At 43.7% G+C, this 27,223-nt stretch overlaps 2 protein-coding genes across 2 annotated transcripts in view; both read right to left on the bottom strand.

Moving 5' to 3' along the window:
- Positions 1-3,504: 3,504 nt before the first annotated feature.
- rab35b (RAB35, member RAS oncogene family b) lies at positions 3,505-15,173 on the bottom strand. The gene is made up of 7 exons (XM_085787681.1): positions 14,861-15,173; positions 11,637-11,687; positions 11,411-11,534; positions 5,743-5,867; positions 5,540-5,664; positions 3,646-3,810; positions 3,505-3,613 (listed from the first exon to the last, which is right to left on the bottom strand). The coding sequence occupies exons 1-6, from the start codon at positions 14,910-14,912 to the stop codon at positions 3,682-3,684; spliced, it is 606 nt and encodes a 201-aa protein (XP_085643807.1). The 5' UTR covers positions 14,913-15,173; the 3' UTR covers positions 3,505-3,613; positions 3,646-3,681.
- A 453-nt stretch (positions 15,174-15,626) lies between these two features.
- gcn1 (GCN1 activator of EIF2AK4) overlaps positions 15,627-27,223 on the bottom strand; it is a 32,238-nt gene continuing 20,641 nt past the window's right edge. Inside the window, exons 40-56 of the mRNA XM_085787675.1 lie at positions 26,214-26,356; positions 25,807-25,924; positions 25,470-25,685; positions 25,196-25,360; positions 24,032-24,193; positions 23,852-23,944; positions 23,612-23,755; positions 23,245-23,514; positions 22,988-23,101; positions 21,821-22,051; positions 21,487-21,680; positions 20,627-20,741; positions 20,166-20,262; positions 19,781-19,929; positions 18,587-18,697; positions 16,925-17,146; positions 15,627-16,275 (exon numbers count right to left, since the gene is read on the bottom strand). Coding sequence (XP_085643801.1) covers positions 16,150-16,275; positions 16,925-17,146; positions 18,587-18,697; positions 19,781-19,929; positions 20,166-20,262; positions 20,627-20,741; positions 21,487-21,680; positions 21,821-22,051; positions 22,988-23,101; positions 23,245-23,514; positions 23,612-23,755; positions 23,852-23,944; positions 24,032-24,193; positions 25,196-25,360; positions 25,470-25,685; positions 25,807-25,924; positions 26,214-26,356 — 2,670 coding nt within the window. The 3' untranslated portion in view covers positions 15,627-16,149. The remainder of the gene's footprint in view (positions 16,276-16,924; positions 17,147-18,586; positions 18,698-19,780; positions 19,930-20,165; positions 20,263-20,626; positions 20,742-21,486; positions 21,681-21,820; positions 22,052-22,987; positions 23,102-23,244; positions 23,515-23,611; positions 23,756-23,851; positions 23,945-24,031; positions 24,194-25,195; positions 25,361-25,469; positions 25,686-25,806; positions 25,925-26,213; positions 26,357-27,223) is intronic.

Here is a 27,223-nt window from a genome sequence, read left to right as displayed (position 1 = left end):
TATGGACTCATCCAGAGCTGTGTAGCTCGGGCACAGGAGGTAAACGAATTACAGTCGCTGTCTGTTGAATTGTTCCTTCAGACCTTCAGCTCGGATCTCAGTGCAAAATGACGACTTCACTTCAGGCAGTTCTCAGAAGGAGCTGAGTGCAGGTAGACTGAGAAAACACAAAGCTAATGTTTCTTTCTACTGTTTCTCTGTTGTTCTTATCTTCCTACACATGATGTTACTGCAGGTGGAGCTAATGATGCTAATGAGGACTCTGCTCAGTGCTCCCAGTAAATAATGTCATAGTCCTCAGTATTGGGCACATTACTTTACTGTAAAAAATAAATTAGTTATAGTTACTCATTACTTCTACCCAAAAGTAACTGAGTTACTACATTATAAAAGTAATTAATTACCAGAAAATGTAACTATTGCACACACACATATATATATATATTATATATATATATAAATGCTCAATTATGTCAGATTACTTGGACTCGCCCCCCTAACCCCTAACCTCCCGTTTATCTGGAACTAACCAACTCACTCAGTATTCCTCCTGTGCCTGGTTAGTTCCAGATAAACGTCCTTCTCCGACTAGTTGATGGAATAAAACAAATAAGAAGTACACAATATTAAGCATTAGTTGAGTATTAATTACTGAACTCATCAATTATAACACATGAATAGGCTACTTATAGTTTATAAACACAGTAAAAATGTTTTACTCATCATTGATAAGCACTAACTGTATTTATAAACGACATAGGCCTACTAATATTCATGCGTTTAAATTAAGAATTCAGTAATTTATTAATGCTTAACTAATGCTTAATAGTGTGTAGTTTTAAAGTGTTACCCAAATGTATAACTATACTTTACGGGTGTATTATTTTGTGACGGGACTTCTTGAACGGCGCATCTTATTGTCAGTAACGGGGGAAACAGTAACTTTTACTCCTCACTGAAAAAAGTTGCGCCGTTAGTAAGGTCGTTTATTTATAACGCCGTTATTCCCTTCAACTAAATATATCACTGTATATTTTTATGTGTTCGTGCTCCACAGTCTGAGATTTAAGCTCTTGACTTCACATTGGGTGAATGTGGGATATTTGATTTAATATAAAGTATATTTTGGTCCTTATGTGTGGTTTTGGTGTGAGAAGCAGTCAGACAGATCAGATGACACTGTGTTACTGATGGTGTCAGATCCACAGCTGCTGCCCTGTTTCCATCCCTCCACCCTGCAGGACATCTACTTCCTGATGCTGCTATTAGCTCTCCTGCCTGTCGGTGATTCAGAACCAAGGATGAAAAACTGACATCATAACTTTGTCTTATTGCTGCTGTGGAGAATCTAAACTTCCAGGATGATTCATAACCTACAGGGAGCTACATTTAATACTTTATTTCCAGTTCATAAGAGGCTCTCAAAGACCAGTGCACACTTCCAGAAAATTTTATTCACAGAAAAAAATGAAAATAAAATAAAATAAAAACACAGGTTCAAAACTGAAGTTAAGCCTCAAAATCACTGACAAATGAGAGTCATTATGTGTCAAATATTTATTCTTTTTAAAATGTTTATTACTGATTAAATTTATGTAGGGAAAAATGAATAGTACATCTCTTTTTCTCCAGTGTACAGCAAACCACAGCTGACGAAGTGTGTTTCAACCATAGCACACGGGGGCATGTCGAACACATGCACAGTTTGGTGTGTGCTAATTAAGTGTGTATGTTCTATATTGAATATAAACACACAAATATATTTATATATACATACACATTGATGAATAGAAATCATAAAGTGTGAGATTTGATACCATCTCTAGGCCCTGGAGGTCACAGCGACCTCTCCGACGTTTATCAGGATCCCAAACGGCCTGCCAGAGTCTGCCCAGAGGATGAAAGCTGAACATTTCAGACAGATAACCTACGGCTCGCTCTCCGTTTATTACTCTCCCAATTCAAAACAAAGAAAGAAAGAAAGAAAAAAATAAAACATGTCAGTACTGGACACTGTGTGGATGCTTCGCCTCTGCGACAAACCCTAGCGGTGCTGAACGGGCCGAGGTCCAGCGCTGCAGTTCATCCCCCGTTTGTTCTTCTTCCGTTAACAGTCCCACTTTCTGCTACACTCTGATCACTGATGCCAAAAACACTGTCCGGTAACACTTCAGTTGAACAGGTAGTAGGGGGGTGTGGTGGGGGGGTTGTGTGTGATGGAGAAAAGCAGGAAAAAAAACAAAAAACAAAACATGACATCAGACTTTAACATCAGTCAACTGTTCAGATTCTACCTGCAGGCTGAGGAAGTACAGTAACACCCTCCCCCAGTCAGGCATTGCCCCTTTAAACCGAGTGTTACATGATGGCAAACCCAGGGGCGGAGAAGCGTGCTGCGAGGTCCGGGGTCCAGGGTCCAGAGCCAGAGCGGGGGGGGGGGGTGTCGCTGTGGGAGGGGCTGATATGTGGCTGCTGGGTGGAGGGAGGGACCCTCATTCACCCCCGGGGGTGACTACTATGGCAACAGTCCAATGAGAGGCGCCACTGAGCTCATTACATTGGCAGTATCTTTAAAAAAAATGGTAATAATAATAGTGGAAGAACAGTTTAAAAGCATCGTAAGACTGCAGTGACCTGGGCCGTCAGAGTGGAAACCTCTGACAGCTGCAGGAGTGGTTCAACTGCTGCGCCGCCGCAAAACAAAACAAAAAAAGACAAAAATAAAGAAAGAAAATAAAAGGAGTTACCGTTGGCTCAGCACTACTGGAGGTTAGAGGGGGGAGGGGGGAGGGGGGCTTGGCAAAACATAGACAAAGAAAAAAAAAAACATGAGAAGTCACCAGTTCTGTCCATCGGATTAGTCGCTAAAGGTCGTCTACCAATCAACATCAACATCATCTTCATCATCATCATCATCATCATCATCTGTGTGATTTTTTTCCCCATCAAGTCAAATAAAAACAAAATCTAGCAGTTCATGATCTGTTGGCGTTGTAGCCGTGGAAACACAGGTGTCAGAGAGGTGTCGAGACCTCCGCCGTCCCAAAGACCACCTCCTGACCCGGACAGCCCCCCCCAATCCCACCCCACCCCACCCCAATCCCACCCCATCCAATCCCATGCCTCCCGCAAAAAATAAAAACTAGACAGAAACAATAAGATCCAAAAAAAAAGAAAAAACAACAAAAAAAAAAGAAAAAGAAGAAAGGTGGATCCTCCTTCTCCTCAGGCGAGAGTCCGACTCGACTCTGAATGTCCCGTGTGCAGTGGAATGAGAAGGAGAGATGAGATACTGATGGATACGGGGATTACGTGGATAGAAATCGGAGATTTATGGCAGTCAGTTGTCAGCTCGCAGATCCTTTAAGAAAGCAGGACCTCAGGTCAGTGGTGCCGTCTGCTGAATTCCAAATAAAACTTGATCTGACGTCTGATAAAATCTGTACATTTTTTTTAAAGTCTTCATGATTAGTTTGTCCAAAGGGGACATTTTTTTTTCATTTATTTTTTATTTTTTTTATCTTTCACTGTATATTTATTAAATCTTTATCTGCTCTTTAATTTAGATGCTCTGAGTCCCATTGTGTGTGTGTGTGTGTGTGTGTGTGTGTGTGTGTGTGTGTGTGTGTGTGTGTGTGAGAGGAGACGCCGCCTGGCCTCGTGCGGAGAGCTTGGAGTTTGCTAGCAGCACTTTTTCTTTCGTTTACTGTTCCGGGTGAGTTTGACCACGTCGTTCTGTTGCTGCTGCTGCTGCTTGGCCAGCACCTCCTTTTTGGCTCTTAGCACTAACTCTGTGATGCAGTTGAACATCTGCCAAGAGACGGACAAAAAAAAGACAAAAAAACAAGATGTGGTGAGAGCTGCAAATCAAGTCAGTCAGATGAGATGAGCCACATCAAACGGTGGCGTTAGGGAGGAGCAGCATCAACCAGCGCCTTTTATTTTTACTTCATAGAAAGAGACTGATCCGATACTGAGAAACCAACTGTTTGTCGTATCATCCACATCCAGGTGTTTCCACAGCACATCACTCATCACCATGGACACATTTGACTTCTGCTGCTAGGTGAGCAGCTTCTAACGTTCTCACATCTGCACATTCAACATGAAGCTGAAGGCAGCAGCCGGCTGGATCAGCACAGCTGGACGCAGCTGTTGTTGGGATTTAGAGAATTCTGAACCAGACAGTTTATAATGACCAGATGATTTATCAATTAACTGAGAAATTAATGTTCAGACCATCTGACGACAACAATAATTGTTGGTTGCACCCTAAATGGCTTGTACAGTGTTCTTGCACCATTGTTTTTTTATTGTTTGGGATACAGTATTTTAGATATTATAGTTTTTTTGTTGGCTAATAACATGTAACATTTGTAAATATTATTCTTATTCACTGTACTTTTTTAAAAATTCATTTGCACATACTATTTACATTGCGGATATACAATATTTTTTATTCAAATTGTTTCTATTTCATTCTTCCTTATTTCTCTAAATCTATTTGCACTAATGTGAACACCTGCTGCTGTAGCACAATGCTTTCCCAGCCTGGGATGAATAAAGTATGTTTCATCTCTAGGGCCCGGCCGGTTAATCAGCTGGTTATCACCCTTTAAGAATAATCGGGTAACACTTTATAATAAGTAAACACTATTAAGTATTAAAAACTGAATTAATCACACATGAATACTCGTTAGTATGTAGTTTATAAACACAGTTAGTGCTTATCAATGATGAGTAAAACATTTTAACTGTGTTTATAAACTACATACTAACGAGTATTCATGCATTATAAATGGAGAATTCAGTATTAATTAATGCTTAACTAATGCTTAGTAGTGTGGACTTATTATAAAGTGTTACCAATAATTCAATATTATGTTAACACTTATTTTCTCCAATAAAGTGCAGGGAATATGAATTGCTTTTACATGGAAATTATGTCCTTGTGTTATTATCTATCCAGTAGGTGGGCGTAGTGCTCAAGTAAATGATTAACGAAACAGTTCAAGTTATCGCCCCATCCTTTACTGCTCTGCAAAAACCGTTGTGCAAGTCTGATTGATACTAATGTCACTTTGCCGTTTAACGCTAACCTTATGTATGTACAGCAGCGCACCCACTGGGTTTCTTTAACGTTAAAATGAATATTAGAATAAAACTTTTGACAATAAAAATATTTGAAAATAGTGAAATGTTCTACCTTCAGTTTATATCTTTGTAACAAGTGTCTGAACTATATCTCAGGGATCAAAAACAGCTATTTGTTTTATTTATCTACTTTTTTGAAAAATATAAAAACTTTATGATAATATCGACATCAGCCCCCAAAAATCCATATTGGTCAGGCCCTACTTCTCTCTTATCTCAACTCAGTTCACATTCAGGAAACTGAGGTGAGTGTTACTGAGAACTCACACACTTTATGATTCGAGGTGTCAGCTGAGCAGGTACATCACACAAAGTACACACACACACACACACACACACAAACACGTCAGTCTGTAAACAGCCGGAGGCCTGAGACAACAGTTACCTCTTCAACGTTGATGTTCTCCTTTGCACTCGTCTCAAACAGGTTGATTCCCATCTGCTCAGCAAACTTCTGCGCGTCAGTCGTCTCGACCACCTTGGAGTTGGGGTCGTCGTTCTTGTTTCCCACTGAGGAGCAGCAAATATTTATTATTGTCTGTGAGGGAAAAAAACCTGAAGCGTGAAGCCTGGATTCTTCTCACTCACCTAATATTCGGCACACGTCGTCACAGTTCTGGTTGATTTCATGTAACCATCGTTTGACGTTGACGAAGGACTCGGCACTCGTGACGTCGTATACCACTATGACCCCGTGTGTTCCTCTGTAGTATCTGCACACAGGGGGAGACACACAGTCAGGGTTAGACACCGAGTAGATCAATGACTCTCAGACATCACAGTTTGAAATTCACCCTCACGTTGTCTCAGCTCAGCTACAAGAACTGGACTCTCACAACACAAGCTGTTACTACTAGAGGATGAAAAGCAGCAGAGAACCATGACAACTCAGGAATATAAGGCTGAGGTTGTTGTTAGTACTGGACAGGATGCACAAGCTACATGGAACAGATTATCACCTGCAATAGCTTCAACTACGACAATTACAACTAACTGAACTGTTAGTTTTGGATAAAGGTAAAGTAAACCTTAACCACTGTTAAGAATAACAGTAGAAATGGTTCAAATGAATGAATGCAAATAAGGGAATCTATAGGGAAAGTAAGAGATACATGAAAAGCTGAGTCATGGCCAGATGATGGATGGTTAACTAAAGGCCATGGATGAAATTAGATTAGATTAGATTAGATTTACTTAATTGTCCCATGCAGGAAAATTTGATTTGGGCGTGAAGTGCGTGGTGCATTGGTACATAGAATAAAAACTAGGTACATACATTAAAACCACAGGACTGACAGCAACACAACAATGGACATACACTGACCAGTGTATCAAGTCATTGGATAAAGTGCAATATTGTGCAAATCAATCATTGGTAATATAAATAATAAAAGGCAAGTAGAATAAAAATATAAAAACTGAAAACCAAAGAGGAAGCAACAGCGGTAGTGTAGTGTGTGTACTGTGTAGTGACTGCTACAGGTTTGGTTCAGTAGCGACACAGACAAGTTATTTACAACAGGATGAAAGCTTCCAGTAATGTAAACACAGTTCAACAGTCCAGCTCTCACCACTTCATCATTAATAATAAATGAAGACATTTGTTGTATTATCCACTATCACATCCATATTTATATCATCAGTTGATAAGGAGGAGGACATGTGGTCTGGATGAAGGGGACGGACGGACAGACAGACGGACAGACAGACAGACTCAAACTCTTGGTGCTTCCTGGTGAACCTGTCTGATTTCACACCAATTTACGAGAAACCAAATGTATATGTTACAAAAATTTGCAATTTTTTTCCTTTTTTGCTGTCTCTGTAATCCTTCTTCAGTGTTTTGAAGTTTAGTAATTATGGTCTGGTGTTCTGCCATCTCTTCCCTAATTTCAAAGATAAGAATGACTTTACTTTATCAAGCCCCAAAGGCAAATTCATACAACTTGTTTGTTTTTGTTTTGCCTTCGAGCTTTTCTAGAAATTCGACGCCCGAATCAACACCAAACATTTTGTTTCTTTAGCAGACCACTGAAAATCTTTCTCCAGGTTGTAGCCACTGCCTTCTCCTCCTTCCTGCTCCTCTTCACAGCCTAGAATAAGACACGCCCAGTCACCCACTGATGACATCACGGTTCACAGGGAAGAACAAACTATTTCTTGGTTCCTTTCCGACCGACTTCTCAGGTTCTGGACCTGTTCTTTTCCCGGTCTGAACAAAGTTAGGTTCAGGAACCAGAATTACGAATCCCCGACGTGTGAGCTGATGGAGACGCTGGGAACCAGTGAGGTGACGGATGAAGACGTCCAGCAGGGGGAGACAGGGAGACACAATGAGGCTCAGCTTTACCACGGTTACCACAAACTGAAGAGATGACACAGTAAGATGGCTGTTCATCTGTCAGTGACACAACATCTAATGGTCCAGACCCCCTGAATGAGACAACCAGGACTCACTGTGTAGCCTGAGACCAGTGTGTGTGTGTGTGTGTGGGAAGTCCACAGAGCCGACACTTCATCTGTCACACAGTTCGACTGTAAACCTGCAACAAGCTTCAAAAAAAGTTGCCAGGCTCCAGAAAGAGACAGAGCATCACCAGAGAAACTGCACTGCACCCAACAAACACAAAGAGCCTTTTGTCTACTGTGTGTGTGTGTGTGTGTGTGTGTGTGTGTCAGTGTCGCTGCCTGGCGTGACAGTGTGGGGATATGGTGTTGTCCCAAATGTCCAGCAGTAATGGGCCACCAGACAGCAGGGGTGGATGTGTGTGTGTGTGTGTGTGTGTGTGCTCAGTGCACATGAATAGAGAGCCATAAACACACACAGCAGGAGTGTGTGTGGGCCTCAGCTTGCAGACACCTTTTCTCCAGTAAAATCTGCACAAACAGGCTCATAAAGAGTTAATAAAGCAGACATGACTCAACACAACAGCTGCCCCACTTCAACACATATGGAGCACTAAATAAAAACAGCATTATTTGTCTTTCTTAAATCCCAAAAACATGTTATACTTAGTTAGTAAACACTTGGAAGTGAAGAGAGGATCAGGATCAGGATCAGGATCAGGCTGCTGTCCAGACCAGACAAGATGCCACATTTCAAAAGCAGTTTTTAAATGAAATGACAAAGTCCCATCAGAATAAAAGCATCTCATCACATATGTAAAGACCCTGACGTCTCTGGACCCAAGCGGAATTGATTTGATGCATTCAATTTTTCATTTTATCTATTTTTAGTGTGCACACTGAGCATCCTTTATTTATTTATTTATCTATTATCATTATTAATTTATTTTCCTTTCAACTCCCTTTATATCGTATTTTATTTTATTTCTTTTCCTCTTCTTTTTATTTATGTACATATTCACCTATTCATTCATTCTTTTTGTATTTATTTTTGACTGAACTCTTTAGTGGGGGATTTTTCTTTTCTTTCTCTAGTTCTCTGTTCTCATGCACCATATAAAAATTAAAAAAAGTGGAGGGGGGAAGCTGTGGAATAACTTTGTATCTTATATTGATACTTGTGAAATGCTGGTCTCCAATAAAAAAAAATTGAGAAAAAAAGAAAGAAGAATAAAAGCATGAATCTGCTGAAATGACGGCCCAGTGGATGGAGCAGGTCTCTGCCTAGGATCCATCCCCACACTGAAATCCATTTAGTTCCCTAATGAGGCACCACGCCACTCTACTTCAGCAAAGTGAACAATCAGCCTAAATAGGCCGCTGCCTGCTCGCTCGGTGGAGGGATTCCTACCCAACAACTGGCTTCCAAACTAGGCCGGTCCCGCTCCTCGGGGGCCGGAGCGTCGGCAGCACTGCGGAGGATCCCGAGCGAGCATTCAGGAGCATGGTCTGTCATAAAAACATGCAAAACGTGTCTCCTGGTCTTGTTCATGACACACACACAAAAAAAACAAACAACCCCCGAGGCCGGGACGGTGACGGTTTCATCATGTGCGAGCTGCAGCCTGGCCCCAGTCACAGTCAGAGGGGCTGAGTTAGAGAGGATGACACATCGGCGCTGGTTCTGTTTGTGTTGCTCAGACAGACGCTGCCTCCTCAGAACGGCAGAGTGACGGCTCTTCACTGCCTCGCTCTTATTTATTACACAGTGTCAATTCTGCTCCGTTATGTCGACTCAGTCCTTGTAAAACTGCAACGGTCCACATTACGGCTGGTGGAGAGACCCGATTGGTTTTGACAGCCGGCGGTGGCGCAAGACGCACCAACGTCCAAGTAATTGATTGTCAAGACACGGGGAGGGACGGACAGGACCGACCCCCGCCTCAACAATCTGGCTTCTCACGCTAAACAGACTAAACCATGACGCGACACCACTAGCGCCACTCGCTCTTGTTTACTGGGAATGTTTTGGATGCTTCTGCCTGGTTGACGCTCTATCTGCTGCGTCCATCATCAGCGTTCGGTTGCCGGGGCGTAGTAGTCGTGTGTTAAAGCTGCTAAACGTCAATATTTTCATAGTAAGAAGAATGGATTAAATGATGATGTGTGATGCAAGCGTGGTTGCCTGTAGCGACAAACGCATGATCGCTCAAATCAGCCTCAGCATCTCTCCACTTAGCGCTGTGGACGAGTTCTGATTCACTCTCAGCTCAGCCTGTCACACTTATTACATAACTGCCTGATCGCAGTTATTTTGCATAATGGTTCAAACGGTTTCCATTCATCTGGATGAAAACAGCTGGATCAAACTAACAGTAAAGTCATGTTTCATCACCGTTTGAGATCCTCTTTTAATGACACCCGTCTCTTTATTTCTAATATTAGACAACTGCATTTCAATGAGCATCTACTGACATGAGTACTTAACACCAAGTATTATCATTATTATTATTTATTCTTATCCTATTTTATCTTATTTTATTCTGCTATTCTTTTAGTAATAATATTTTATTATCTATGTATATCTCACTTTGTGTTGGTCTCTCCTACTATTCAGGAGTTTGTAACAAAGAAAGATTTCCCTCTGGGGATCAATAAAGTAGTTCTGAATCTGAATCTGAATCTGAATCTGCATCATGGATTTAGTTGCAAAGCCAAGAAATGGCTCATCTTCTTCATAACTGTATGTGTATAATTAAACTATGTTCAGGCTTAAACCATAAAAGTGTCATAAAATGATCAGATTAAAAATGTTAATCACAATCATTTGAGGTGCAGATGATTATTGCAACTATTGTCATTAAGTGTGGGATTGTGAGCACAACATGGAAAAGATGCAAGTTATAGACAGAGTGAACACTGATGCTCCCCTATAAGAACCACCTCGTCACTCACTCATGGCTTTATCTTGGCCAGACATCTAACAGCAGCCACCTGCAGGCTGAAATCTGTTTCCTCTTCCGATCGAAAACCTTCTACAAATGTGACGTAATCCACTTGTCTTCATTAGAACGAACGATGCAGCGTGTTTTGAAAGACACACACGACACAAGAAAAGTTTCCACTCCAGTCGAGGTGAGCGTCATGATCATAATGACTCAGCTGCGTCACGTGGCGGTGGATTTAAGCTCATGTGTCAGGTGTTGACCACTTGTCTTGACATCTGTGTTGTGATGAGTGTGAATCCCTGGTGTTGTGTTGCAACATGAAACAGGAATAAAACCGTGGGGTTGATGCCAGCGTGAGAAGAAGATCCAACAAGTCTGAGAGACGACGCCGTTGTTTCACTTTTTGTCACCACCATCACCACCGCCGACAGCTCGCCCGCAGACGCCAAAACAAACACGTCTAACCTCCGAGCGAGGATCCACGTCCTGATACCGGCTCTACCTCTGCCGCCAGCAAACCTGATGAGCTATTAATGTTTTCTGGCAGTGCAGCACAGACACACGAGCTACACAGACAGCTGGCGCTTTAAGGTTATAGTCTATTTAGGTGAATCACTGACTGGTATATACTTTTAAAATAACACCAGGGGTTTACCTCTGTGAAGAAGAGCCACACATGGACTCACAACACAAGACACAACGCTCTTCATCATCATCATCACTCTGACCAGGAGCCTCCCTCTCCCTCTCTCTCTCTCTCACATTTGTAATTAGGATCCGTGGGGAATTCCACCCCGTTTCACAGAACGACACCCGCTGATTCTAAAAGTCTGCAAACTGCTTCCTCAAATCATACCTGATCTGAGGACCACAGAGAAAAAACCTTGTCTTGGTTTCAGATTCAACAGTCGAAATGAAAGGGGGGGGGTGCACAGACGTCTGCGTCTGAGTCGTCGACTTACGTGGAGGTGATGGTGCGGAAGCGCTCCTGCCCCGCCGTATCCCAGATCTGTAGCTTCACCTTCTCCCCGTTGATCTCCACCGTTCGGATCTTGAAGTCCACCCCGATCGTGGTGATATAGCTACCTGCAAACACACACACACAGACAGACAGAGAATCAAGTTGATGATGACCTACAACCGTATAAAAACAAAGTCTGAAATTAATGCAGAAGCAAAACCACAGACCTGAAAATGTGTTGTCTGCAAATCGCAGGAGGAGACTGCTCTTCCCCACTCCTGAGGAGGAAACACAAGCACAGGATGAGGTTTAGACGACAACAGGTTGTACAGCAGAGAGAGAGAAAAAAAGTAACGTCAGTATCTGATTTCAGCGCTCAACCGAAATACTACAACCACCTGAGGCTTGATAAGAGTTTTCTTCAACATCACATGATCAATGCAAACCAAAAACAAGACGTCAACGCCAACATCTGCTGTAATCCCTGTGTGCCTACACATTTAGTGCTTTGCAGCATTGGGCAACGTTTTGTTTCTGTGTGAGGGAATTAAAGTAAACAGAGACTGCACCTTTATGTTCAGACTAACTTTTGTTTTTTACTATGAGCACACTGACCCCTAACTTAAAATTCTAGGAGCGCAGGTAGAAAATTTAGGGGCGCAAATTGACATGTAAAGCAAATATTCACATTTCTCCAATTATTCACCTTCATGATCCTCAAACATTGGCCTGACATTGCTGCCAGTGTTAAAAGAAAAGTAGCAATTTCATTGGTTGCACATGCGCAAGTAGATGAAAAGTTTACTTGCACCGTCTCAGATTTTAGGGGCAAAATGCCCCCATTTAGGGGCAGTGTGGAGCCCTGGTTATGTACAGCAGAGGTGTCCAATTCATTTCAGTTCAGGGGGACACATACAGCGCAATCTGGTGTCAAGTGGGCCGGACCAGGAGAATAACAGCATAATAACCTATAAATAAGGACAACCCAAAACTTTTCCCTTTGTTTTAGTGCAAAGATCATTATCAAGATGTTTACAGTTAATGAACTATCCTTCTATTATGAACAACCTGGAATCTCTTGAGTGTGCAATTTCAACAATATTATGTCTCTTCTGTTTTCTATGTAATGTTCACACTGGTTTTGGCCAAGGGGCCATACATTTGACACCCCTGATGGAAAAAGCATCTTTATGATGCCTGCACTAAAAAGCAACTGGACGGTCCCGTGTCAGAGCCAAGAGAAGCAAAACGACGAACAAGAAATCTAAAAATGATCCTGCGTGATAAATTGTCTTTGGGAAGAAATAACAGGTGACACAAGGAGAGGGAAGATCAGAGGGAGAGGGCGGGGGACGTGGGTGTGGGGGTGGAAAGAGATAGAGGAGAGGGATCTGTGCTGAGCTTTAACAGATCAGTTGTCAGGTAACAACTGGAAGTGAAGAGGCGACTGCCCCCCAGCCTGCAGGGTGGGACTCGGTCTCTGCAGCCCTACCTATTGTGTTATTGTCATCTGGTGTTTGATTGGTCCCAACATAAAAAGCTCTCAGGTTCCTGCGGTCTCCACGCTGCAGAGTTTTGTTTAAACAAACAATAAGCAAAGCTTCAAAGCAGGAGAGAGATCGTCTTTTTTGTCCCGGTGAAGCTTTCATACGTCTTCCTGCTCGTCCTGCCAAAAGCACTTGCGAATAATGAAACAACCAGTTTGTCTGAGACTAAACCTGTAAGGATACCTCTCTCCCTTCCAACCTGCTCCGACTGGAACATGTGCCGTCAGGATGCTCCTGATCTGATGTGTACAATGAAGCGCTTGACAAGATTTCACGTTACATAACTGAGCTAGTGTCAAATCGCTCTCTATGAAGAGACATGTCATGCGCATGTGTGTGTGACGGGTGGGGGGGTGGGGTGGTGGGGAGGGGGGGTCGAACAAGTCAAGCCGAGTGATAAAAGTCGGCGTTACTGTGGCGTGAGGAGTCAGGATGTGGAATGTCGCAGCCGCAGATGAGTCCACCGGGAGGTCACAGCATCTTTCCTACTGATTCCCCCCCGGTCGTAGCGCCTGCAGACAGCTGGATGTCCGCGCCGCAGCTGAGGAGGGACGGGGTGGGGGGTGGGGGGGGGGACACTGGCCTCTGTGTGTGGATGGCAGTGAAAGTGAAGGGCTTGCTGTTGCTGTTGCTGCTTTGCCCTCTACTGTGTGCAGCCAGCTGATGAGGGGGGGGTAGTGCCAGGATCGGAGGGCAGGGTGGGGTGGGCTGGGCTGTCAATGAATGCAAAGATCAACTGCCACAAAGAGGTCCCTGCAGGATGAGGCTGTTCTCCTCCCGAGGGTGGGGTCGCACTAAAAAAAAAAGGGGGGGGGGCCCCTGTTGGACTTGAACAGGAGATACTGGTAAAACTCTTCTCCCCAGGTGTGAACAGGTTGACATTATGCACACAGCAGGGACTGAGACATTGTTTTGCAATGGTGTTTTGTTTTTTTTTTAGCATGAGAAAGAAGCTAAGCACAGTGGTGTGTGGAGCTGAGCAGCCTGGCAGACAGATGCACTTCAATGGGAGTGCAACAGGGCAAAGGACTGTAGATAATATCTGGTGCTATGTTTCTGCGCTTTTTATATGTTGATATGTGAGTGTATGACTTTTGCTATGTGTTATATGTGTACATTTACAAATAAAGTAACTCCACCAAAAACTAAACTAAACTGTGCGACACTGACCACCGTGTTAGTCTCACTTCACTTTACTGACCGGCTACAGCTACACAGACACAAGCAGAGGCTGCAGTGCTGCATTCCTCCACTGTAACATTACAGCGGCTAGCACAGTCAAGCTAACCAGCTAAATAACAAAATGCACCCCGCTAAGTTAGCCTGACGTAGCTAGCTCAACACTGCGTAGTAAATAAACGAAAAAATAAACGTGTTTAGCATCATGTGCAGAGACGGCTCAGCTTCTGCCGTTAGTTACAGCTAGCTGCATAACCACTGTGTGATGTGATGTTAGCCTAACTTCAGCTAGCTGCTGCTGTAGCTAATGTGGGAAACAAACAAGAGGCCAAATCAAAGGGTACGAGGAGCGGGAGCACTTAAATAGTTCACTGCGTGTGTTTCAGCTCAAACTAAAGTCTCTCATGTGGATATGTGCGCAGGACGAGACGTTTTTCCGAGCCGAGTCCTGATGGTCTGGAGGCGACATCCGGCCCTATCGGCTGCCTGACATGCCCAGCCCGGACACACAACCTCCGCCCTGTCACCGCCACACAAACATGGCGGATGTGTACATATCTCAAAAAGAGTCGATGCACGAAATAAAATAAAATAATAACAAGTAGTTAACCCGCCAGGCGAGTTCACGTCGGACCCACAGCTGCTGCTCCAGCTTCACCTCCCTGTGAGGAAAAAAAAACCCGACAAGGCCCACTTCCCGTCCCGCATCCCCGGCGTCGGCTTACCGCTGTCACCGATGATGAGCAGCTTGAAGAGGTAATCGTAGTCCCTGGCCATGCCGGTAGCTGGTGGCTCACCCCCGCCTTGTGCCGCTTCTTCTGCTCGGTTCTCTGTCCGACCCCCTGGGCCCGTAAGATATCACCCTGCCCCCAGAGCCCCCCCTGTGTGAGAGAAAACGACCACTACAGATGCTAGAAACCCTCAGCCCCCGAGCCGGCGGCGTTTTTCTCGGGGTTTCGCGGCGTCAGCAATCCTCTCCCTCCGCTGCAAACAGCCGGAAACTCCGCTTCCTCCTCTGGTGGTGCTGCACCCAACTCTGACCCGGCCTCACTGCGCAAGCTCCTGCTACAGCCCGGTCGTCCCAGCCCATTGATGAGCACCAGACTCACGCTGCTCGGAGGGCACCGGACCCGCCGCGTCCCATTGATTCACAACTTGTGTAAGGAGCTTTATGAAACCAAGGCTTCTTCAGATTTATTCTATAGGAACCTGTAGCGATATTAATTACACTACAAACACACATACTATTCAGTTTACAGCCCCTGGAATATGGCAACTCCACTCCATTACTCAATTAACACACATCTGATTTGCAATTATGGTAAATATGGTTAAACATGGAAAAAAAAAAAAGTTTTTTTACTTCAGGCATTTAGGTTCATTTCCAATGATGGTGTCATAGTGACACTGAGTTACCGTAATTACCCCTCCTCCAATATACCTGTTCCAGTCTCACCATTTCCCTATTTAAATATTAAACACACCACATAATGAAATCAAGATCTTTTTATTTTGTATTGCCTTTTTACAACCGTATCACTGACATAAGAATGATTTGCTGCTTTTCCCCCCATGGACAACTCTGGCACACAAAAGTTCAAATAAAAGTTAAAGACTGGGGTGTGGCTTCATTACAGTGATTTCTTGAACGCTTGAACTAATTTTGGTAAAATAAGTAGCAAAACACTGAAACATCCAAAACGTTTTGGCCTTGTTGTCTACCTAATTCACTTCACAGCAGCAGGATGAGCTGCACATTGTGAGATAAAAGAAGAAAAGTTATAAATTGGGCTTAAAGGGCCTATAAAACAATTACGCAAAGTGAGAAAGAAAAAAAGAAAAAGAGTTTTGCTGGGGGAATATGTAGGAAACCAGTCGTAACAGCTCAGCCTCGGCCCATGATCTGCGACGTGGGCGAGTGTGTCTGGGGTTCTCATACAGTGGAGGCTTGTTTTATATGTCAGTCAAGCTTCTGTTGATTTCTGATTCTGATGCAGATTTCAGTCCTGCTTCATCACGTTAGGATGGTGTCGTCTATCTCTTCGTTAGAGTCTGGCAGGCTGGCGATCTTCTTCAAAGACCGGCGGTGACACTCTGCCAGCAGGTCGTTGCTGGCAGTGTCCAGAATGGCGGTAAAACTCTGAGAGGCAGAGGGAGAGAAAAGTGGAAATTAGAAAAAAAGAAAAGAAAGGCATTCTCTCATGAGCATCATATCCATCTGTACAAACCATGTACAAAGCAAAATAAACTTCTTCCTCCAGATATCCAGAATGAAGGATTCCAGTTATAACCTGAGAAGACCACTATTATTTGAGAAACCAAAGACTCGAACTACTGCAAAAAATGACTGTCTTTCTGTTAGAGGGGTTAACATCTGGAATAATTGTCCTGAAAATATTAAATTATGCTGTACTCTAGTCAGCTTTAAAAAAACTTGACAAGAACATCATAATTTCTCGTTACAGTATGGAAAATTAAGTTCAATGATTTTGTACTATTTTGGGTTATGCGCTGTGTACAATTCTTTATTTTGTTGTGATCAGAAATTTAAGTGTACTAATTAATTTCAAATGTCTGTGATCTGATCCTATTGTATTAATGCGTATATATATATATTTCTATTTTATTTTAATTTTTTAAGGTAAAAGGGGTAGGGGTATATAAGCTTTGGCTTCAACCTACACCCTTTCGGTTATATAAGCTTGATATACCGAAATAAATAAATTCATTCATTCATTCATTCATTCATTCATCTGTAACACCATAGTGGGGACAGTCTGTGGTCTCACCTGCATGGTCTCCTCTCCCTCACGCAGCCGCAGCAGGTTGACGATGGTGTAGTCGCTCTGGGCCCTGACGCTGGTGTTCTTGTCCTTGGTGTTGTCCAGCAGACTCTTCAGCACGGGCTTGATGAGACTGGTCTCCATCAGGGGTGTGGCCGACTCTTTGAACACCCACCACAGCACGCGCTCCGACACCAGTCTGATGTCGCTGGACTGATTCTGGAGACACTGTGGGGTCACACACACACACGGACAGCTGTGGTCACTACACACAACCTCCATCTGTTACACACTAGCAGCAGACTCTTTTCCCGCCTCACATCCTTATTTACATCTACTTGATATCCAACGTCCATCAGTCTGGTATTACATCTCACACTTGAACACTTTGGGAAATTAATAATTTATGGCTGATATTTCATTTCAGCTGGACTCGAGTGGATTGTATTTGACAACTGGTGTTGAATATCATCAATGAATGTATTCTGCTCTTCTCAAGTTTCTATTGGACTGGTCAATGACTTCACTTCATCATATTACTAACAATTCAGGATGTGCAATGCTAACCTAGTAACAGAAATAGAATGGGGAAATATACTGCAACACACTATGAACAGTACATGAAGTTGTGCGTCATCAAACAACAAATGCCAAACCACAAACTTCAATCCTGTCAACTTGTTTCCTTTCTTTTTTAACAGCAGTATTAATAGATTTTACATTTTTATCATCATTTTAGTTAATGTGATACACAATTTAGCAAACAGTTGCACATGTATACATTCATACATTCAACAAACATGGAGCAGCATTATGATTTATTTGGAGTCATATCTTTCTCACTTCCTCCCATATAAAAAGGGCAGAAAGGGAAGTTAAAAGTTTGTGATATTGGTGTTGGAAAGCAACTTGGAAAGTAAATTACAAGTTACACTACAATAAATTAAGCTTCATTACACCGGATCTACCCCTAGAGAAAGGTAACAAGCTAGGCTACATTAACACAGAAAAGGCAGTTTTAAAGATTGTTCAACATTTTTGCAAATTGGCCCATTGCCATAATCCCTATAGTTGGCCTCCGTAGCGTAGCTCTGAGCAGCTTGCGGCTCTGCTCCACCGTTCTAAAAATAGCTTGCACCGACATTAAAGGTAACAAACCTACTGCTATGACTATAGGGATTATGGCAATGGACCAATTTGCCAAAATGTAGTACTACTTGTTTTTTTTTAAACACAGATTGTGAACCAACATGAGACTGGGTGTGAGGGTAAGGGGCTGAGGAATGCATCATGTCAGTGAGCTGTACATACGGTAAACATATACAGAAACCAGTGTGTGTGTTTGTTACAGGTTTACTGCCCCGTCGTACTCATCAGCCCAAGGATTGGTGTGTGTGATGTCACAGTCATGTGGAAGTGCTTCTGTGGCTGTGGGGCATCACATACTGATCCTTGTTTTATTTCTTTCTTCAGCAGAGAGACCCTCTGTACTTGAGCTTCAAAAATGTTCAGATCATTCTAACTTGTGTGGATGCTGCTGCTGCTGCTGCTGCTGCTGCTGCTGCTGCACTACTTCAATAAATTATAATACATACTATACATACTACTGAGGGGTTTACTGCATTACTGCCCACCACTGTGATTACCAGCTGAATCAACCAGCTTTACCTTGACTAACTGTGTGATGATGCGCTGGGAAATACTGCCGCCTCCCTCCGTTCTGAGGTTGTGTCTCATCAGGTATCCCATGGCTCTGATGCCACTGGTGGCGATGGGGATCTGGAAGAGGAGGGAGAAAACATCATCAGGGTTCCCACTCTTTTCTTAATAATAATAATCATTTTCCAGGACATTTTTCAGCTGTTGCAGTATGACAGACATGTTATCACGCCATACACTAAGACATCCCCTGCCCCTTTCATGCATGAGTGTTCTTTTCAACAGTTGTACCTTATTTTGTACAGTGAACCAGTTTGTTTCTATGTTTATTCCTCTCTCTCATTCTCACCCCCAAAAGTCAGATTTAGAGATGTGCAGTCCATGGCTCTAACTTATCTCTGAAATATTCTCTTACATGCTTAGAAATTATGAGGAAATTTATTATAGAAGAACACAAAAACATGTTTTTGTTTTTAAACCTTACCGAAAACAGCTGTGTCTACTGCTCATCTATCTGAGGAAACAATAGGTCCAATACTGAAAACTGTCATCAACTAAAAGTCTATAGTTTCCTCACTAGGCACAAGAAATCCTTAGTTGGGTTTGAAAAAGTCAAATAGAGCCCAGGACATTTTACTTTTTTTCTCATTTCTATGTGTTTTCCATGACTGGAAATTTTCCAAGTTTTCCAGGTTTTCCAGGACGCGTGAGAACCCTAATTGTGTACTGACGGAGCTGAGGACAGGAATGACATAAAAAGCCTGTTTTAATTATGTTACAAAACACAGCTGGTGTGTGTAAAGAAAAATTGTGCAAATACTGATTACTTCATTTTTCAATTATCTTGTTGAATCATTGTATCTACAGCAATGGAAATTTTCTTTCTTTTTTTTCTCTTTTCAGCAGAAGGCTGACAGCAGACAGGAGATGGTTAGCTTAGCTTAGCATCAAGACTGGAAACAGGACAAACAGCAAATCTCACTAATGAACATGTTGCATCACAGTAAAATCAACAGGTTGTGGTTAAATGTTGGGTTATGGGTTGGAACGTGTTGTGTCCAGGTGAAGTGGCTCTCTGGTGAAATGACTTCATTAAAGGTGACTCGAGCGTGATAGTGATGCAGCCAAGTCTTCCGGCTCATCAGAGATGTGAGAAATGTTTTTAACAAAGAACCCAGAGCCAGACACAAACTCTCCCCTCACCCTGTCTGCTGTGGCGTTGGTCAGAACCGTTTCTGTCACAGTATCATAGTAGTCCTTCCCACACAGCTTCTCGGGGGCGGACTTGACGGCGATGGCCAGGGCCAAGCTACGACCGTGACGCACCATCCAGTCCACGCCGGACACGTCCGCTACAGGCAAAAATAAAAAATAGAAATACCTTGTTTACTGGACAAATACTGTATATTATAAATACATTCATAAAAATGACATGAAATCTATAGTTAGAGCTGAAACTAGGTAGAAATACACTTCAGGTGATGTTGTAATAAACAGCAGTTTGGGGCACTGAGGAGTCGGACGTTAAAATTGTCAAAGCAACACAATAGAAGTGAACATCATGATGATTCAACATGTAAATACCGACCCAAGACGTGCTGAAGTAACACACTCTTCAGCTCCTCCTCCGACAGGAAGGCACACAGCTCACCAACACAGCCTGCCGAGGCCATTCGAGTTGCATCCTATACACACGCACGCACAAACACACACAGCCAGTCAGGCAGAGACAGGTTGAGCGTCATTTATTCTCAAGCTGTAGGTTCAAAACCACCTTTTCAGAAAACCACATCCTCTCTGCCTGACTTCCGTTTTTTCTACTGTGATGAGACAGAAAGCTCCACCGCTGAACAGCTCTCTGTGAACTTTCCTTTCAAAGCGCTTAAACATTTACACTCAAGTTCATCGGTAATTACTTAATGTATTCAGTAGCAATTACACTGCCTGGGGTGAAAAAAAACAAACAGGCATGTTGCAACAGAAAAAAAAAAAAAAAAAGTCTTCTCAGCTTTACTTATTGCTACAGGGCATCTGCTCCCCCTGTCATACCTCATCATGTCCCAGCATGCCTAGTAATGTGGTGGTGATGTTCTTGCGGATGGTTGGGTCCACCTTTGACCCGGCTCCCTGGATGACAAACCTTAGAGCTTGGAGCATTGTCTCCCTGTGGCAGGACAAAGAGCACAATACACGCATAAGAATGACTGTATGTGATGAGAATAGAGCCGGACCAGTAACAAGAATTTAAACCTTTAGAAAAATACAAAGATGTGCTGGAAGTTTTTTTTTTTTTTGTCTTTTTACATAGATCAATTATGATCCTTCATATTTTTTTTTGTTTGTTTTTTTAACCAGAATGAGGGTATGAAAAAAAAAATGAAAAAAATGAAAATGAGTTTTAGTGCTCTCTGGTGGACGAATTATGTGATGCAGACACAGACATTACTAATTATTTAATGACCAATCTGGTGATGTACTCAGGATTAACAAATTATTCACACGTTGTTTGATGTGCCTAGTTTTACTTGGGGCTGTTTTCACACATACCATCACATTTCCATTTCACTACATGTGACAAAACAGCAACTTTTTCCCCTATTGAGTGGACACACAGGCTGAGTTCAATGCAGTGATCAATTCTGCCTGTGACTCCTTAAGCTGGAGCCATGTGCCATCAAAGTTGAGGGATTTATGGAGGTTAAAAGAGGTAAACAAGCAGGAAAGACGACATGAACTGTCTTGGTCTTATGTATGATTCAGTTATACAATATTAAATTACAAGTCTGTATTAAATCAACAGCCACCGCCATCCTATACAGGAATCCAAAATGTGATTTGATAGGCACAGTCTACGTGAGAGTCTCTCGCCAATGATATTTGCAGTATCTGTCTCCTGTGAGAGCACTCACCTGACTCCAGAGTCCTCAGCGTTGCGGATGGCGGAGAGCTGCTCGGTGAACAGTGGGTCCACTTTGGTGTGGATGGACACCAGTTGGCCCAGAGCCTCGGCAGCTCTCAGTCTCACCGCGCGGCTCGAGTCCTGCAGGGCCTTCAGGAAGGTGGTCTGCAGCTGAGGGAGGAAGGGCTTCAGGGCGATGCCCACCTGGGAGAGGGGGGAGAGGGAGGGGGGGTCCAGAGGTTAGAGGCAGAGTGGTGACTTTACACTCCCAAATGACAAAAATATGATAATGATGAATGAGAAATGTGATTATATGTGTCCCATGTGGAGATGCAGGTACGGACCTTTGCCAGCAGCAGGGTGAGAGTCTCCAGCAGAGCCGTCTTCACTGTCCAAGCAAAGCGGTCTCCCAAGATACGGATAAGAGGCCCGGTGATGTTGACGACAGACGGCCGCAGAGCCTCGGGAGACGTCAGTTTAATGACCCCTCCTAAAGCTTTAGCTGCCTCTTCTTTCTGCTCAGGGCTGCCAGTGAGGACACCTTCTCTGAGGACAGGCAGGATGCAGGTCACACCCTGTGGACACAAAGAAGACGAGGAACAGGCTGTAACAAACCTTTATTTTGACTGATTTATCTATGATGTTCTTTTTTTGGAATTTGTGGAAGAATGAACTGTTTCCCAGAGTCCAAGATAACATATTTCAATTGCTTCACAAATGTTTGCTCATATTTGTGAAGATGGAACCAGTGTCTGGTAAAACTGATTGTGCAGAATTGAACAGAGAAATAGAATAACTGATTTCTTGGTTTCTTTAAGTGTGAACGCAACTAGTCAGATACAGTATTAGCGCTTTTCCACTAGCGCGGTACGGCACGGCTCTACTCGGTTTTTTGCTTTTCCACTAGCCCCTAGTACCTGGTACTTTTTTGGTAACGCCACAGCCCGGGTTCCAAGTGATACTAACACATGACGTCAGCAGACTGCCTTCCACTGATTGGCCAGAGCGTCGTCACTGGAAGAGTCGCAAGCGTGACTTCCGACAGGAGAATCAGACCTGCTAAATTTAAAAAATACACCAACAACAGCCCCCACTGATCTGTACTGAGACTGTTGTTGTTCTTTCATGTGAGTTAATTGACTGCTGTGAGGAAAACCACGCTGTGGTCCGTTAACGAGGTGCAGATGAGTGAGTTTGGAGTTGATGAGAGGATTGAAAAAAGAGAGCGAGACGACGTGGCCGTAGCCGCCGTGATATGACGACCCCGACCCCACTGAGGAGGAACTATGAAGAACTCAGTTGTAATGGAAAAGCACCGTGCCTGTGTCGTGGAAAAGCGCCATATGTGACATATGGGAACCAGACTCTGGTCCACAGGTGTGTCAGGGCAAAGTTGCGATCATTTGCCGATATAAAGGCTCAGGAAGACAAAAGGATTAGAAAAATGCAAGAATGACATCACATAGCTGTGATGATGTCACCGGTTATTGTGTCAGGAGGAGCCGTCTTACCTTCTTGGGCAGACAGAAACCGGGCAGGTGCTGACCCTTCACGTCCGCTGCTGCTGATCTAATGTCTCGGTGCAGGTCGTCGATCAGAGCCAGCTGGCTGCTCGCATCCAGCTTCTGCAGAACAATAAGAAACAGCACTTCACGTTAGCTCTTCTCTGTTTGCACCATGTTGTATAAACCTAAACAGTGAAACGATGCCACCTCCGCATCATCACAAAGACAACTTTATACTACTTTTCACTCTCGTGTCAACGCACCTTGGTGATGGAGTTGATGGTGTCCCAGCTCTGAGCCAGGACGTCTGGGTTGGAGTCATTGAGAAGGCGGATGAGGCCTGACAGTAAGGTGCGTGTGTGGTTGCTGTAGTCCAGGCGTGTACGAGCAAAGTAGGCGTTGAGGATGGTGACGGCGGCCTGTCTGAGGCCGGGGTCGGCGCCGCGCGTGGCCTCCAGCAGGTCCTCTATGATGATGCGCTGTCCCACTTCGTCTTCCACCGACAGGATCACCGTCTGGCAGCTGCACAACTCCTGAGGAGAGGGTCGTTCACCAAGGATACAATTAGTAACCAAGGGCAGAGGCACGTCAGGATTATTTAATCTTATCATTTGTGAGTGACGGCGTTACCTGCGCTTCATCCTCCGTTCCCAACTTTCCTTTGAGGGAGGAGAGCAGAGCAGGCAGGATAACCCCCAGGTGGCGTGTCAGAGCGTCTCCAGCCACAGCGGACAGGAAGGCCAGCACACGGGTGTTGACAGGAGGAGCAGTCAGCTGGGAGAGTGAGGAGGGTAGTGGGGGCATCAGATTTAAGCCAGTCATGTACAACAATGTGGACAAACAAAGGAGAAACCTGAGTGTAAACGTTACCTTTGGAACCAGGTAAGGCAGCACAGAGCGACTCTTCACCGCCATGACCTGCTTCAGACCATCCAAAGCAAACTCTGCCGTGTCTTCGTCATCCTAGGGAAAGATATTGAGCGTGTTAAAGGTCAGAATAAAACATTTTTCATGCGATCTGGATTTCAGACTGCGTCCTTGCCGCCTCACCAGCTGTTTGAGCAGCGTAGGCAGAATGTCGTCCAGCGCCTGGTGACCGATGGTAGCGTGGAGCTGCTCGAAGGTTTTGGCGGCGGCCTCTCGGACCTCCTCCAGGGGGTCGCAGAGAGCCTTCCTGACTGTGGGGACCAGGGACTCGGAGAAGACCAGCACCTGCAGGGCAAACACCACCAGGTTAATAACAGTCAATCATGTTTATTACAGTTCTCACACTCCTGATCTAAGCTTCTTTTTTCAATTTAGATTATGAACTAAGAGTGATGTTCAAAGGACTGAGACAAAGACGGTCAAAAGGAATTTTAATACATCTATGTATTGGGACCCATTTTCGATAAATATATCGTTTTGTCTCCATCGTTATTTTGTTATTATTAGTGGTGGTGGAAATGCTGGGCGAGCCGACCAGCTTTCTTTACTTTCGGTTTCGTGGCGAGTCATGAGAATAACGCCGCCGAATCGCCGTTTATGGTCGGAACTACGACGGTATCTGATCGTCTTCGAACCTCTGACTTTAATTATTGATGAATGAAAACATGAGTCCGTCTTGCGCCGGTCAAAGAATTTCACGGTGTGCGCGGAGGCTCATAAATGTAGTGTGAAAATGCTTCGCTTTTCCAAAACTCCTCGTTGTCCCTTTAACTAATGCTTAATAGTGTGTACTTATTGTAAAGTGCAATTTTTTTCAGGCCAAATAACCTGTTTTAGAATAGTATTTTATTTATATGCCTCTTAAAGAGAAACCATCCTCTAATCACCAATCAAAAACATTGAATTGAAGTTCTGCTCTGAATCCTGGGAGAATCGTGGGCATCCAGTTTTTAAATATGTTGACTTGTCGCACCCACCGCACCTTCCCACTCAACCGATATTTAGATCTGTCATGATGTCATCGCTGTGACAACATATACATGATGCAGCTGCCAAACGAGTCAAATCTACTGTGGTAGATCCCAGAAGACATTTTACCAGGATGACAGGCACAGATTCACAGGTGAAAACACCACCTGTTACCCTCCGTCATTAATTCTAACAGCGTTCGTGAGTCACTGCTGCTGTGTGCGAAAATTAACCCCCCCTTCAAACCCACTGGCTGTGATGCTACATGCTTGCATAATGGATGAAAAATGTGTGTCTAACAGCATCTGCATGACTCACCGCGTCTTTGCTGGTGGACTTCATGATCTCACTCAGGCCGATGCAGACGCCCTGTCTCTCGTCGCTCTTGTCGGAGCGCAGCCCCTCCTCCAGGATGGGAATGATCTCAGGAAGGATCTTCTCTCCGAGCTTCCGCACCAGGTCGCCCAGAGTTCGAGCAGCGATCTAAAACCACATGGTCACACAGCGTCGGTGAGTGTGGGTACTTTCACAGTGACGGGAGGAGACAAAAAATGACAGAAACAGTGGGTTTAAAGTTGTGAATGAGTTGTACCGTTCTCTTGTCAGGGCAGGTGGAGGCCAGGAAGCCCAGCAGGAGAGTGAAGAGTGTTGGAAGGATCTCTCGGAGAGTTCTGGGTGTGTTGGACACCACGATCTTCCAAACGTGAAGGGAGGCCTGTCGGACCACCAGCTGGGTGTCTGAACGGCCCATGTAGAGACCAGACAGGACGCGGTTACGCCGCTCGGCACCAAGAGAGGAAATGATGGCCTGTGAGGAAGACGGTCAAAGGTCAGCAATCATTGACAAATCCATGTTCAATGCTCGAAAAAAAAACAACACTGCTGTGATGTTATGTATTAACTGGATAAATGTGTAGAGGAATTCATACTTTATTGGACGCAGCTGTTCCAAAGTTGTCATCCTCACACGCCGTTTCTGTGGTCATCTTTCCTGTTACTCCAGAGATGTGGAACAGCAGATCTCCAAGCAGCTGCACAGAGCTGAACCTATAAAACAAAACAAAAAACAGCACAGATCAACAGTTAGTCAATGAATAATGTAAATTTTTTTAAACACTATTTGTAATTTTCCAATTATCATATAAAACAATCATATTCTCTGTTTTACAAATAACCACAGAAAAACAATCCCGACAATAAACAAAGAGAGACGAAACCCAAAATCAACGTGACAAACTAGTCACAGGCAACGGACAGGCAAACACAAGAAAACAACAACAACAACTGAATGATGTTAATTTGTCCACAAACGTGTTGTTGTGTATTCAGGTCTGACCTGATTCTCCACAGGTCGTCAAACAGGCCCTGCTCCAGCTCGGGCAGCAGCAGTGCGATGGCGGTCTCGGCGTACATGCTGATGATCCTCTGTCCGGCTCTCAGCGCCGTGTCTCTCACGTACTCGTTCTCATCGGCCAGAGCCTGGAGGTCGACACACACACGACACAGGTAAGTGTTATACAGTCATTAAACTACTTGAGTCTATGACAAGCCAGCTTCCACATTAAGATGTATTTTGAGTCATCATGGTAACCATCCTGCAACATACTAATTCATATACAGTATACACTCCTGCTGATCATCAATACATCAGTTGGAATTCAATATTGGATGCCACTTTGTACATTATACATAATGAATCCATTGCAAAAGGGAAACCCATCAACAGCCTCTGTTCTTCCATAAAATGACATAACAAGAAGAAGTGAGATCTACATTTTAAGATTTTTTGGGTCATTATTTGTCTGTATTGTGATTGAGAGTTTGCCTGGAAAGCCAAAAATCCTCGGCCACTACAATTAAAGGGATATTTCAACATTTTGGCAAATTCACCCATTACCATAATCCCTATATTCATAGCAGTAGGTTCGTTAAGATAAGAAATAATCATGTAACGTTACGAGGCGGATTTGTTTTCAAGGCAAATGCGTAGCCGGAACTACATTCCAGACACGGCTGCTGGGTGGAGTGATTTCAAAAGCACAAGTAGTAGTTCCGATTATTTGCTTTGTGTGTCATAATGTTACGTAGTTATAGCTGAGCAGCTTGCGTTTCTGCTCCGCCGATCGAAAAACAGCTTGCACCAACAATTAAAGGTAACAAACCTACTGCTATGACTATAGGGATTATGGCAATGGACGAATTTGCCAAAATGTTGAACTATCCCTTTCAGACTTAGTCCATGTGGTATGAACTCTACCAAATGAGCCACTGAGACGCTACATGATGTAATACTGATGCCTGTAATTCTGCTCTGCTCAGGTTAAGACTCAGGGCTAAACAGGAAAA

Source organism: Trachurus japonicus, chromosome 9 (assembly GCF_045865225.1).
Source record: "Trachurus japonicus isolate A0001 chromosome 9, Traja_1.0".
In the NCBI taxonomy this organism is placed as follows: Eukaryota; Metazoa; Chordata; class Actinopteri; order Carangiformes; family Carangidae; genus Trachurus; species Trachurus japonicus.
Note: the sequence above shows the minus strand (reverse complement) of the source record. Positions and strands in the feature narration are given on the sequence as shown.

Excerpts from the sequence above, each read along its gene's own strand:
- rab35b (XM_085787681.1), bottom strand. The coding sequence starts at position 14,912 with ATGGCCAGGGACTACGATTACCTCTTCAAGCTGCTCATCATCGGTGAC. Across the intron at positions 11,688-14,860 it reads GCTCATCATCGGTGACAGCG|GAGTGGGGAAGAGCAGTCTC; the intron begins GTAAGCCGACGC and ends TTTCCTCCTCAG. Across the intron at positions 5,665-5,742 it reads CGACGTGTGCCGAATATTAG|TGGGAAACAAGAACGACGAC; the intron begins GTGAGTGAGAAG and ends GCTGCTCCTCAG.